At 43.0% G+C, this 14348-nt stretch overlaps 1 protein-coding gene across 1 annotated transcript in view; it reads left to right on the plus strand.

Moving 5' to 3' along the window:
- Positions 1–287: 287 nt before the first annotated feature.
- Positions 288–14348, plus strand: part of MLLT10 (MLLT10 histone lysine methyltransferase DOT1L cofactor) — a 249801-nt gene continuing 235740 nt past the window's right edge. The window contains exons 1-3 of the mRNA XM_080810109.1: positions 288–681; positions 840–999; positions 4350–4429. Of these exons, the coding sequence (XP_080666235.1) occupies positions 840–999; positions 4350–4429 (240 nt within the window). The 5' untranslated portion in view covers positions 288–681. The remainder of the gene's footprint in view (positions 682–839; positions 1000–4349; positions 4430–14348) is intronic.

A 14348-nucleotide genomic window follows, 5' to 3' on the forward strand; every position in this document is an offset into this window, starting at 1 on the left:
TCTTGAGGAAAAGGTCCGCAGGTAGGTTCTCAATGCAGGCAGATGCTCCAGGGGACTCAGTACCCTCCAGCTACTCTGACACACCCCCCCCCCCCCCCGGGTCTCCAGCAACCTCCTCGCCTCCCTCTCTCTGAGGCCGGTTCAAGACGTGCACGCACAGCCCGCGCGACCGGCGCTGCAGCAGGCGGCCCCAACGTCTCCGCCCCCGCGTGCGCGCCCCCGCGGTCTCTCGTTGGCTCGTTCCGGCCTCAGCGCGCCGCCGGCTCCACTCGCCCCCACCCCCTAGCACACCTCGGCGGTAGCGAGCGGCGCGGGGGAGGGGAAGGGGCCGGGAGGAAGGCCGGGGCTGCGGGCCGGACGCGGCGGCGCGCACGCAGGCCTTGCTTCTCCCGGGCCTTCTCCCTCACGCCGGCCGCAGGGCGGGCGCGCACGCCGAGTGACGCTCGGAGGAGGAAGCGCAGCCCCCTTCCCCTCCCTGGCTGCCCCTGGCCCAGCGGGAGCCCCCCCAGTGCGCCTGTGCGGAGGCCTACTTGATTATGTGTGCCCTCTCCGGGCTCCAGCGTTAGCGGCCGGGTGGAGGTGGGGAGGAAAGAAGACGAGGAGGAGGAGGAGGAGGAGGAGGCGGTGGAGGGGAGGTGGGGGGAGTCAGCAAGGACATGGCTCCTGACTCCTGTGCGGAACGTGAGTGACTGAGCGGCAAAGCCCGAGTGAGCGAGCGGCCGAGCGGCGGGCGGGGGCCGGGGACGTAGGGAAGGGAGCGGGGGTGCGGGTGGCTCTGCGGGGGGAAGCACTAATTGGCTTGCATGTGTTTTTTAATGGTCCCCCCAACTCCCTCTTAGATGGTCTCTAGCGACCGGCCCGTGTCACTGGAGGACGAGGTCTCCCATAGTATGAAGGAGATGATTGGAGGCTGTTGCGTTTGCTCAGACGAGAGAGGCTGGGCCGAGAACCCGCTGGTTTATTGCGACGGGCACGGCTGCAGCGTCGCGGTGCATCAAGGTAAACACCCAACCGCCCGCCGGGCCGAACCCGGCCTGCTCCCAACCGTCACCGCTTCCCCCACCTTGGCAGCAACTGCCAGTTCCCCTGCCGCCCCTCCCCCCGCCCCGCCCCGCCCCCGCCCCGTTCCGCGGCCCGGGATTGACTCGGAGGGTCCGCGGCGGGGCGGAGGGGGTGTGGGCTGTGCATGTGGGAGAAAGTGCGTGTGGCCTGGACTGTCATGTGATTCTGCGCTGACTCTCTCAAGTGTCATTTGGCCGCCGCCTGCCCCTGGAGCCGGGGCTGGAGACTTAACGAGGGCGGTGGTTGGAGGGGGGAAGCGTGGGGAGGAGGGTGCTGCGGGTCCGCGGCCTGCGCTCCGAGGGCGGTGGGGGGTGGGTGTGCGCCCCTCGGTGGAGTCGCGGTGGCGGTGGGTTTGGGTTTGGAATCGGAAGCCCCTCCCCCTTCTCTGGCTGCTCCCGTCTGCCGCAGTGTGTCTGGAGACTTCCTGTGGCATGGAGTCAGGCTCGGGAATGCCACTCGCTGCGCCGGGGCGGGTCGCGGAGGCAGGGGGGTTGCATGGGCGCTTTAGTTTAGGGAGGGGAGGTGCCGCTGCTGCACCCCAAGCTTTCTGGCGGAGACCCTGCTGCTGCGGACTGGGAGCTTCGCGCGGAGAAGACGGTGGCCTTCCGCTGCCGCGGTCGTGCTGCTGCAGGAGTGGCTTGGCTCAGCTGCCCTGGGCTGGTGGATGAGGCTGTTGAGGCTGCATCTGGCCACTTCCTCAGCTTAAGTGACTGAAGAGAAGAGGAGATAGTGGTGCGGCCAGTGACTTGGGGAGCTTCTTAGCTTATTTCTGGGTGTTTCCATTCGGTGAGTTTTTTGGATATTACAGAAAAGCCGAGGACACTAGTAAGAGAGTTTTCTGCCCATTAAAGTTTCGGACTTTATCTATTACATTGGTAAGGAAACAACCTACATAATTTTTGGGTGTCTCTTCTATTTGTTCTGTTACTCACCAACCCGCCCTGCTTCCCATTTCTGAATTTGGCATTGAGTGATGCAAATATTTAGTAGTGTATTGGAAAGGATACTATTGAATGAGAGAAAGCCTAAACATAAGGGGCTTAAAGTGCATTCTTTATAGAATGAAATCTCAGAATGGGTAAGGGAGACTTAAGAGATAGTGAATTAAATACCAGAGTGCAGTTATTCTCCTTTCTATTTAGACAAACACCAAAGTTGCACACCTTCCTTCTTTTAAGGAGTGAAAACAGTGTGTGTTGATAGTGATTTTTAAGGTTTTAGAGCTGATATATTAGCGTTTCCATCAGTGTTCATTGGTGTTTGTGGAGGTATTTCTTAGGAATTGGATTCTGAATTATCAAGTTTGAATAGGTAATGTCATCTCCTACTATAGATAACATTCGTTTAAGCTTTAAGTTTTCTTGTCTAGAAGTAGTACTTCTGGGTTAATAGAAAAGTTTTTGGACATTGATGCAGTGTTTTTTGCCTGCTAGGACATTTTTACACTGACATGTTTACAAATTTTAAGAGGAATTACAAGTTTAGCTTTTGGAGTTTTAAAAATTTGTGCTGATTTTATATTCTTTTAGTGCTTTCCAGTCTTTAACCCTCTGAGCCACCCAGGGGCCCCAGTGCTTTCCAGTATTTAAAATACTGCAAGCTTCCTCTGAGCAAGCTCATCCAAAAACATCAGTTGGTTATGAGTGTTCTAGGTTTTTGGGAAAATTGCAACTTTGAGTTAGTTAAATATCAAGTTTTTTAAACTAGAATGAGATTTAGATCTACTAAAATCACTTGTTGGAATATTCACATCATATTTCTAGAAATATAGTTTAGAAATAAACTTCTTAAAATAATGGTTTTATTGAAATGTGATCATATACCATACAATTCACCCACTAAAAGTGTACAGTCCACTGGTTTTAGTACACTCACAGAGTTTTGCGTCTAGTTACCACATAGTTGTAGAACATTTTCTTTTTTCTTTTTCTCTTTATTTTCTTTTAAGAGAAAGGTAAGAGGGTTACAGAGGGGGAGAGAGAATCCTAAGCAGATTCCATGCCCAGCACTCAGCAGGTGGCCGGGCTCAGTCTCACAATTCCGAAATCATGACCTGAGCTGAAATCAGGAGTCGAACTCTTAACTGACTGAACCATTCAGGCACCCCAATTTTATTTTATTTTCTAAAATTTTTGTTTCAGGGGTACAGGTTTGTGATTCATAAGTCTTACACAATACACAGGACTCACTACAACATACACCCTTCCCATATCTGTCACCCAGCCACCCCATCCCTTCCATCCCCGGCACCCCAGTTTTAGAACACTGTCATCAACCTGACAAGAAACTTTGGACCCAATAACAGTTACTCTCCATTTCTTCTCAATTCTCCCAGTACTAGGCAACCAGTAGTGTACATTTCCGTCTGTTGAGTTGTTTATTCTGGACAATTTATACAAATGGAAGCATGTCATGTTTAACAATACATTTCATTTTCTTTTCTGCAATATTTGGTGCTTATTTTGACAGGTGATTTGGAAATATTTTCGTTAGACATCTCTAAAATGCTTGGTACTTAAATTGCAGGATATAGGAATGAATGAATTTCTTTCTGAGTTACTATTTGTAAAAAATCTGTGTATTCAATTTTACTTAATATTCTCCCTATCATAAAATATTAAGTATAATTTGTAATGGTTATGCTTATCTAAAATAACAAAAGGCTGGTCTTTTAATGTTTCTATTAAAATGTCATACAGGAGTGCCTGGGTGGCTCAGTTGGCTAAACATCTGCCTTTGGCTCAGGTCATGATCTCAGGGTCCTGGGATTGAGCCCCATGTTGGGCTCCATGCTCAGTGGGGAGCCTGTTTAGCCCTCTTCCCACTTCTCGTGCTCTTTTAATCTCTCTCTCAAATATATAAATAAAATCTTAAACCCCAAAATGGCATGCAGTTTTTATTAGGTGATAACATATGTGGTAAATAAAAATATAAAATGTTTTCATTCTTTGAAAAAATAGGCATTTTTTTTTTGTTGTTGTTAAAAGATTTTTATTTATTTATTTGACAGAGATCACAAGTAGGCAGAGAGGCAGGCAGAGAGAGAGGAGGAAGCAGGCTCCCTGCTGAGCAGACAGCCTGATGTGGGGCTCGATCCCAGGACCCTGAGATCATGACCTGAGCGACAGGCAGAGGCTTAAGCCACTGAGCCACCCAGGCGCCCCAAAAACGGGCATTTTTATGTGAACAGTCTGAGAGGTAATTATTTTAGAGGGATTTGAAAGGGTATATATTTTCCATAATATAAAAAATGTTAATATGTTTTAAAATCTTTTATTTCCCAATAGCTTGCTATGGCATTGTTCAAGTACCCACTGGACCATGGTTTTGCAGGAAATGTGAATCTCAGGAGAGAGCAGCCAGAGTGGTAAGAACTGTTTTTCAAAAACATTAAAATTCTTAAATGAGTAGCTTAGGATGCCACACACTTACGTTTCAGTTTGAAAGGTTTTCAATCTTTTGTTCAAATATTGAATTTGGGCCAAATATTGACTTAACAGTTTTAAGCCAGTTTTATAAACTGTGAAAAACAAATTGAACCACATAAATATATGTTGGGGGATACTTTGAATGGATAAAACATAAAGTTGTATTTGGGCTTTAGCTCTGTCTACTGTTGAAGGGTTAAATTGGCGATAGAACATAAGGAAGTAAAGATGATAATTCTGCTAGGCTCTGTTTAATAAAAAAACACAAGAGTTTAACCACTGTATTCTTTTTACTGTATCTGCATGTGTATAGTTTTAACTTTGAATGCTCAGTGTTTTCAGACATTCAGTCTTTTTGGCAAAGCAGCATAAAAATTTTCCTTTTTTACTTGGTTGGATGTCTTCTTTCTGAACACTTTCATAAACTTCTTGTAGTCATGAGGGTGGTATGTTTATTTGTGGCTCAAAGCGTTTTTTTTTGTTTTTTTTTTTTTTCATTTGATGTTTTGGAAATATCAGGGAGAAATAGATTTGATCTTCATTAATCATGTAAATGTATTGCCATTTGCAATGTAGTAGTTCCTTCTTTTTGGTGTTGACTAGAGGATTTGACAGAGGTAGAAAACAAACATTTCAACTTCCATCTACATAGTAGCATGGAAGCTTTTATTTTTGCCCAGGCAGTTTTTGATCAGAAATAGTGGCTGAGTAGCCTATCTAGGATTGTGAGACTCAGAGCAATATTCTTTTTTTTTTTTTTTTTAAGATTTTACTTATTTATTTGAGAGAGAGAAGGGGGGCGGGTCAGAAGGAGAAACAGACTCCCCACTGAGCAGGGAGCCCAGTGTGGGACTTGATCCTGGGACTCCAGGATCATAACTTGAACTGAAGGCAGTTGCTTAACCAGCTGAGCCACTCAGGCGTCTCAGAGCAGTATTCTGTTCATATGTTTCATTTGTGTGTGAGAATGCACTATAGCAGAATTACAGCTATACTAGCATTACGATAATGGGAAATAGCAAGAAGAGGATGAACTCATAAATCTCAGGACTTGATGTATACATAGGTCTTCTTTTTGTTTTTTCCTCTTTGTAGCATGTTACGGTTTTGGAAGTTTATGGTTTAGAAGTTATGCTTTAATTCATTAGTAAACCCTAATTGTAAGGTGAGGCTGTTCCAAGGGATGGCAAAGGAGATTCAAACAAACCCAGAGAAAGATTAGAAAATAAGAAGGTGGAGATAAAGAGGTCTGTGAATGGAGAATGGTAGGATGCCAGTATTATTTGCCGTAAATGCCTCTTGTTGTCTGTTTTTAATTCCTTTATTCTTTCTGAGGATATGGTCAAGATATCAAGGTGAATTGAGGTAGTTAACCTTATAAATATTGAAGAATACATTTTAGTTTGGCTTTATTTCTTAGGATGTGGGGGCCATTTGAGGTTTTAAAGAAGAGGTGCAACTTTAATTTCCTATAGTGTAGTTATAAAAGAGAAGGTCCTTTGTGAGAAACATAAAAACTGATTTTAAGCCCAAATAAGCAGAAAAAGGGCATTTTATGCTTTTTATTTTTTTATTTTCAAAAGATTTTATTTATTTATTTTGAGAGAGAATGAGAGAGAGATCATGAGATGGGGGAGGTCAGCAGACTCCCCACTGAGCTGGGAGCCCAGTGCAGGACTCGATCCTGGGACTCCAGGATCATGATCTGAGCGAAAGGCAGTAGCTTAACTAACTGAGCCACCTAGGAGCCCAGGAAGAGAATCTTTCAAGCAGACTGCCCACTGAGCGAGGAGCCAGCTGAGGGCTCTGTCCCTCAACCCATGACATCATGAACTGAGCTGAAACCAAGAGCTAGACGCTTAACTGAACCACCCAGGTGCCCTAAGTTAGTCTTTTTTTTTTTTTTTTTTAAGTAAATACTTCCCTTTTGGTAATTATTACTTTGTTTATTTTAAAAGTAATTTCTGTGCCAAGGTGGGGGTTGAACTCATGACCCAGAGATGAGGAGTCAGTTGCTCTACTGACTGAGTCAGCCGGGTACCCCAAGAATTGTATTAGTCTTAATCTTATTTCTGCTTTTGTGTGTCTGCTTTATTCTTTTCCTTTCTGCAGGTTTTCTCTGCTACAGGCTGTTTACTGTCAGATTCTATGTTAAATATTCTGTGAAAATTATCTGGTTTAATCATCTTATCAAACCTTGAGGTATTTTGTTGTTCTCATTTTATGGATAAAGACATCATAGTTTAAGAGAAATGCATATCTAGTTGGAGGCTGGGCTGTGATTAAGCTCTCAACCATCATGTTCTGTATTGCCTCCTGTGGTGAAAGTGGCTATACTTCAGCTCCTAATATTTTCTGTTTCCTGTTTCAAGAGACTAAATCTCATGCTGAGTTTCATATTCCTTTGGGTAAAAAAAAAAACAAAAAACAAAACAAAAAAACAAACCCAGAACCAAAACCAAAACTGGGTTGACTTGGATAAGGTGCCTAGCGCTGGACCAACTAGTCATGGCTAGACAATAGGGTTGCTTAGACACAGAGAGATGTCTGTGGGCTTGGGATAGCTCACTTCTCAGAGAAGGGATTTATGAGCTGATAGTACCTTGGTGGAATAATAAAGTTTAATTTCAGACAAGTAGTTTGGAGTATATAGAATGGATTTGAAGGGGGAGGTTAGAAACTGAGAGATTTAGGATGATTTACACTAAAAATGTGAGAGTTGAAAGGAAGGGAGGGAGCATTTTGAAGGATGAAATGACAGAAATGGATATTGGGTAAAGGAAGGGAATAATCAGAGATGGTTTTTAGTATCAAGGTTTGTCACTGGAATGATGATACCATTAATAGTCATAGAGTAATGGTAATAGAGAAAGGACAGCAAGTCTGATGAACCAGGAAAGTTCTGTTTTGGGCATGTTGGATTTTGTGCTTGCTTCAGCAGCACATATACTAAAATTGGGCATGTTAGTTTTGATGATGCTAGGGTTTTTCATTGGGAATTTAGAATTAAAGTAATGGAGTCAAGTTAGAGAGTTGGAGCTGCGTAGAAGGAAGACTGGGAACCAAATGACATTATTTTTTTGTTGTTGTTAGAGAAAAGAAAAATGAAGACAGCTATGGTGAATATCCACACTTGGGGAGAGTAAGAGAACAAGTTACCAATCATGGAAAATGAACTGTCAGGAGAGGAGAGCCTGCAGTAGTAACAGTTGGTTTCTCAGGAAAGAATAGTTGATAGTGACATTGCTATAAGGATACTGAAGAACTGAGAAAAGTTTCTGAGACCAGTTATAGTTCCTTTGGGCAGAACTCTCATTATAGGTACTGAAGAGAGTAGAGATTGTAGGATTAGACTGAATATTGAACAAGTGAGGAAAGAGGAAAGTAAAAGTTAGAGATTGAATTTTTTTTTTTAAATTTTATTTATTTATTTGACAGACAGATCACAGGCAGGCACAGAGGCAGAAGCAGGCTCCCCGCAGAGCAGAGAGCCCAATGCAGGGCCTGATCCCAGGACCCTGAGATCATGACCTGAGCTGAAGGCAGAGGTTTAACCCACTGAGCCACCCAGGCGCCCCGAATTTTGTTGGTTTTTAGGGGAGACTCTTTGTAGGTCGGCACTCATTGTTCAGAAAAAGTACTTGATGGGTGGCCTGGATGGCTTTTTCGGTTAAGCGTCTGCCTTAGACTGCGGTCATGATCCCAGGGTTCTGGGATCAAGCTGTGCATCATGTTCCCTGCTGGAGCAGGAAGCCTGGTTCTCCTCCTCTCTCTACTGCTCCCACTCCTTGTGCTCTTCTGCTTTGTCAAATAAATAAATAAAATCTTAAAAAAAGTAACAGCAGTAGGATTGCTTTATTTACCTCAAGTGAACATGTATTTTTGCTGAAGGTTTTTTTTTTTAAAGGACTTTATTCATTTGAAGGAGAGGGAGAGCGTGCACAAGCAGGGAGAGAGGCAGAGGGGGAGAGAGAAGCAGACTCCCTGCTGAGCAGGGAGCCCACTGTGGGACTCTATCCCAGGACCTGGGGATCATGACCTGAGCCAAGGTGGCCCCACGCTGAAGGTTTTTGATTAGGCTTAACATTGTTTAGTAACCACTCTCTGGTGGTTAGAGGTTAAACCTCTGATGACTATTTTGTATTTAATGGGTATTTGTTCTTAATTATCTCGGGCTGAAGAGACTTACTAGAAATGTTTATATAACATTTATACATACATTTATAACATTTATGTACTTTTAATGGGATAAAGAGGATATGTTAGATTTTAAATATTCTACTTTGAAAACATGGTGAGAGTGGATTGTGCAGAAAAATAAAATGGCCAAAAGTTCATTAAGAATTTGCATTATCGGGGTGCCTGGGTGGCTTAAGTGGGTTAAGTGGGTTAAGCCTCTGACTTCAGCTCAGGTCATGATCCCAGGGTCCTGGGATCGAGCCCTGCATCGGGCTCTCTGCTCAGCGGGGAGCCTGCTTCCCTTCCTCTCTCTGTGCCTGCCTCTTTGCCTACTGGTGATCTCTCTGTCAAGTAAATAAATAAAATCTTTAAAAAAAAAAAATTTGCATTATTTAGGTTTTGCTATTCTAGCTCTAAATGAAAAGACTGTTTCTACAGGAGATGAGATGTAACTTTTTCCTACTGTTCTGCCTCTTTTTATTATAGTTCTTTCTGGCTTCTTAACATTGTTGGGGAAGAACTGCTGGATGGAATGTAATTCAAGATTTTAGGGATTGACCTAGGGTTGCACATTTTTTTTTAAAGATTTTATTTATTTATTTGACAGAGAGAGCGACCACAAGCAGGGGGAGTGGCAGGCAGAGGGAGAGGGAGAAGCAGGCTCCCCACCGATGAAGGAGCCCAACATGGGGCTTGATCCCAGGACCTCCTGGGATCATGACCTGAGCTGAAGGCAGATGCTTAACTGACTGAGCCACCCAGGCTCCTCCACATTTTATTTTTTAATTTTTGCTTAATGAAAATATATAATGCAAAAAAGTCACTATAAATGTGTAAAACCATCTGAACTATATACTTAACTGTATTTTGTATTTATATTTAATTTTATTAAGTAAAATTATATTAATATGTATGTCATAAATAAGTATGACTATAGGACATAAAATAAATATTCCCTACCCGGAATGAACTAAGGTGGATTTTTCATATTTACCCCAAATCTTGCCTTTTTAAAATAATAAATAAAAAAATGAAGTTGAAATACTTTTTGTACTCTCCCCAGTCTGAGTTACCTTTTAGTATCTGTAGGGACCATTTCTTTTTTTTCTTTTTTAAAGATTTATTTATTTATTTGACAGAGAGAGAGAGAGAGTGAGAGAGGGAACACAAGCAGGAGGAGTGGGAGAGGGAGAAGCAGGCTTTCCTACGGAGCACGGAGCCGGATGCGGGGCTCCATCCCAGGATTCTGCGATCATGACCCGAGCCGAAGGCAGACGCTTAATGACTGAGCCACCCAGGCGCCCCTGTTGGGACCATTTCTCTCTTTTTTCTTTTCAGTTCTATTGGGATATAATTGACCTATAACATTGTATTGATTTAAGCTATACAATGTAATGATTTGATTATATATGTATATATGTATATGTATATTGCAAAATGATTACTAAAAGTTTAGTTAACATCCATTCTCAAATAGTTACAAATTTCTTTTTTTTTTTTTTTAAGAGTTTATTTATTTGAGAGAGAGAGAGCAAGGGAGAACAGGAACAGGGCTGGGTTGTTTGGGTGCATGGGGAGGAGGGACAGAGGGAGAGGGAGAAGCAGGCTGCCCTCTGAACAGGGACCCCAATGTGGGGCTTGATCTCAGGACTGTGGGATCATGACCTGTGCCAAAGGCAGATGCTTAACTAACTGAGCCACCCAAGTGCCCCAGTAGTTTTCTTTTCTTTTGATTAGAACTTTAAAGATTTATTCTTAGGGCACCTGGTTGGCTCAGTTGGTAAAGCATAGGACTCTTAATCTCAGGGTTGTGAGTTCAGTCCCCATGTTGGGTAATAAAGCTTACTTAAAAACACGTATACACAGAACTTAAAAAAGATTTACTCTTAATAGCTTTCATATACACAATCCAGTATTGTTAATTATAGTCACCATGCTATATATTCCATTCCCAGAACTTACTGTATAAGTGGAAATTTTTACCTTTTGATAGACCACCTCACGCCCATTCCCCACCCACCATCCCCTGCCTTTCACATCCGTCAGTCTATTTTCTGTTTCTATGACACTGGTTCTTTGAGATTCCATATGTAAGTGAGGTCATATAGTACAGATGGTCCCCTGACTTAGGATTTTTTGACTTCACAGTGGTGTGAAAGCAGTATGTATTCAGTAGAATGCATATTTCAAACCCTGTATTTTGATCTTTTCCCAGACTAGTGATACGCAGTATATTTGTGATGCTGGGCTACAGCAGCTAGCCAGTGCTGCCAGTTAGCTGCCAAGTCAGATCAGGAGGGCAAACAATAGATAGACTTAGAACCATTCTCTAGGAGTGCCTGGGTGGCTCAGTGGCTTAAGCGTCTGCCTTTGGCTCAGGTCATGATTCCGGAGTCCTGGAATTGAGTCCCCGCATTGGGCTCCCTGTTCAGCGGAGAGGCTGCTTCTCCCTCTCCCTCTGCCTTCTGCTGTGCCTACTTGTGCTCTGTATCTCTCTGTCAAATAAATAAATAAAATCTTAAAAAACAAACAAACAAAAAGAACCATTGTCTACCCTTGCAGGCACTCTGTTTTTCACTTTCAGTGCAGTAGTCAGTAAATTACGTAAGATATTCAACACTTTTACTATAAAATAGGCTCCATGTTAAGATGATTTTTGCTCAGCTGTAAGCTAATGTAAGTGTTTCACACTAGGCTAGGCTATGATATTTGGTAGGTTAGGTGCATTAAACACATTTCAATTTATGGTACTTTCAACTTAGGGTTTATTGTGACATAACTCCATTGTACATTGAGGAAGATCTGTATTTGTTTGTCTAATTTGTTTGACTTAGCATAATGCCCGCTATCTTTGTTGTTGCTAACAGCATGATTTCCTTCTTTTTTCTGGCCAAATAATATTCCTCTGTGTGTGTGTGTATTTCACTGTTTTAATATTAATACTGCATGAATGTATGCATATATATTATTCAGTATTATTTTATAGGAATGGCATCATACTGTATATATGTTCTGCAACTTGTGATATGCTGCATTAATGCATACTGACTTAGTTCATTATTTTTATCTGCTTTTTAGTGTTTTTTTTTTTTTTTAAGATTATTTATTTATTTATTTGACAGAGATCACAAGTAGGCAGAGAGGCAGGCAGGGAGGGAAGGGGGAAGCAGGCTCCCTGCTGAGCAGAGAGCCCGATGTGGGGCTCGATCCCAGGACCCTGAGATCATGACCTGAGCCGAAGGCAGAGGCTTTAACCCACTGAGCCACCCAGGCGCCCCTGCTTTTTAGTGTTTTGTCAAAGAATGTACCACAGTTTGTTTAATTTCCTTTTTGAATTTTTTTTTTAAAGATTTTATTTATTTATTTGTCAGAGAGAGAGATAGAGAGAGAGAGTGAGCGAGCACAGGCAGAGTGGCAGAGGGAGAAGCAGGCTCCCTGCAGAGCAAGGAGCCCGATGTGGGACTCGATCCCAGGACGCTGGGATCATGACCTGAGCCGAAGGCAGCTGCTTAACCAACTGAGCCACCCAGGTGTCCCTCCTTTTTGAATTTTTGTTTTTAAATTTAATTTCCTTATTTTTTTTTTAAAGATTATTTATTTATTTATTTGACAGACAGAGATCACAAGTAGGCAGAGAGGCAGGCAGAGAGAGAGGAAGGGAAGCAGGCTCTCTGTTAAGCAGAGAGCTCAATGCGGGCCTCGATCTCAGGACTCTGGGATCATGACCTGAGCCAAAGGCAGAGGCTTTAAACCACTGAGCCACCCAGGTGACCAAATTTAATTTCCTTATTGATTGTCATTTAGGTTTCTAATTTTTCACAATTACAAATAGTGCTGCAGTAAGCATATTTGTAGACATAGTAAAGCTTGGTGTTTTTCTATATATTTTTAGAGAGATAGTGGGGGAAGGAGCAGAGGAAGAGGGAGAGATAAAGGATCTTAAATGGCTCCACACCCTGTGTGGAGCCCTGTGGTGGGGCTCAGTCTCACATCCTGAGATCACGATCTGAGCTGAAATCAAATTAGAAGTTAGGGTGCCTGGGTGGCTCGGTGGGTTAAAGCCTCTGCCTTTGGCTCGGGTCATGATCCCGGGGTCCTGGGATCAAGTCCTGCGTTGGGCTCTCTGCTCCGCGGGGAGCCTGCTTTCTCCTCTCTCTCTCTCTCTGCCTGCCTCTTTGCCTACTTGCGATCTCTGTCTGTCAAATAAATAAATAAAATCTTAAAAAAAAAAAATTAGAAGTTAGACACTAAACCAGCGGAGCCACTCAGGCTGCCCCCCACCCCCAAGCTTGGTGTTTTATTTTTATTTTTATTTTTTTTAAGATTTTATTTATTTATTTGAGAGAGAGAGAGAGAGAGATCACAAGTAGGCAGAGAGGCAGGCAGAGAGAGGAGGAAGCAGGCTCCATGCTGAGCAGAGATTCCTGATGCTGAGCTTGATCCCAAGACCCTGAGATCATGACCTGAGCTGAAGGCAGAGGCTTAGCCCACTGAGCCACCTAGGCGCCCCAAGCTTGGTGTTTTTAAAAAATACTGTCTGAGAGTCTTTATTAATAGGCAGGTTTTAATTTGTTTACATTTATAGTACTGGCTGGTATATTTGGGCTTATTTCAAAATTTTTATTTTCTGGGGTGCCTTGGTGGCTCAGTTGATTAAGCGACTATCTTCGGCTCAAGTCATGATCCTGGAGTCCCAGGATCGAGTCCCACATTGGGCTCCCTGCTCAGCAGGGAGTCTGCTTCTCCCTCTGACCCTCCCCTCTCTCATGCTCTCTGTCTCTCGTTCTCTCTCTTAATAATAATTTATAAATAAATAAGATCTTTTAAAAATAAAATAAAATAAACTTATTTTGTTTTCTATTTACCATGCCTTTTTTCCATCTCTTTTCCTTCAGTTGGAGTGATTGAATGTTCTTAATTCCTTTTTTTTTTGAAACATTTTTTCCTTAAGGATTTTATGTATTTGAGAGAGAGAGCGCAAGTTGGATGAGGGGCAGAGGGAGAAACAGATTCCCTGATGAGCAGGGAGCCTGTTGCGGGGCTCGATCCCGACATTCTGGGATCATGACCTGAGCTGAAAGTAGATGCTTAACCAACTGAGACACCCAGGTGCCCCTATTCTCCCCTCACTTTTTTTTCTTAAATCCTTGTTGATTTGGAGAGAATGTATTCTATTTCTTTTCTGTCAGTGATTGTCCTACAGTTTTAATGTGCATACTTTGTATTTTCAATGAGTCAAAAACTAATACAACCAAAGACCTCAGGATGCCTTGTATTCCCCCTCTTTCCCTTGCAAGATTTGTGGTATGCTTTCTGTATTTTAATTCCACCTTATTTATTTATTTGTTTGTTTGAAGGGGGAGGATGAGAGAGAGAGAGAGAATCCCAAGCAGGCGCCATAACCAGCATGAGTCACATATGGGGCTCAGTCTCTTAACCCCGAGATCATGACCTGAGATGAAATTTAGAGTTGGGTGCTTAGCTGAGCCAATCAGGCACCCTAAATTCCACCTTACTTTTAGTCTCCCAAATTTGTAGTTGTGTTTTTTTTTCAAAAAATTTTAAATTTAATTTTTAAATTTAATTTCTGTTTTTTAAGATTTTATTTATTTGAGAGAGAGAGTGAGGGAGTGAGAGAAGGAGCAGGGAGAGGGGCAGAGGGAGAAGCAGGCTCCCGGC

This window comes from Martes martes (assembly GCF_963455335.1).
Source record: "Martes martes genome assembly, chromosome: 8".
Taxonomy (NCBI): domain Eukaryota; kingdom Metazoa; phylum Chordata; class Mammalia; order Carnivora; family Mustelidae; genus Martes; species Martes martes.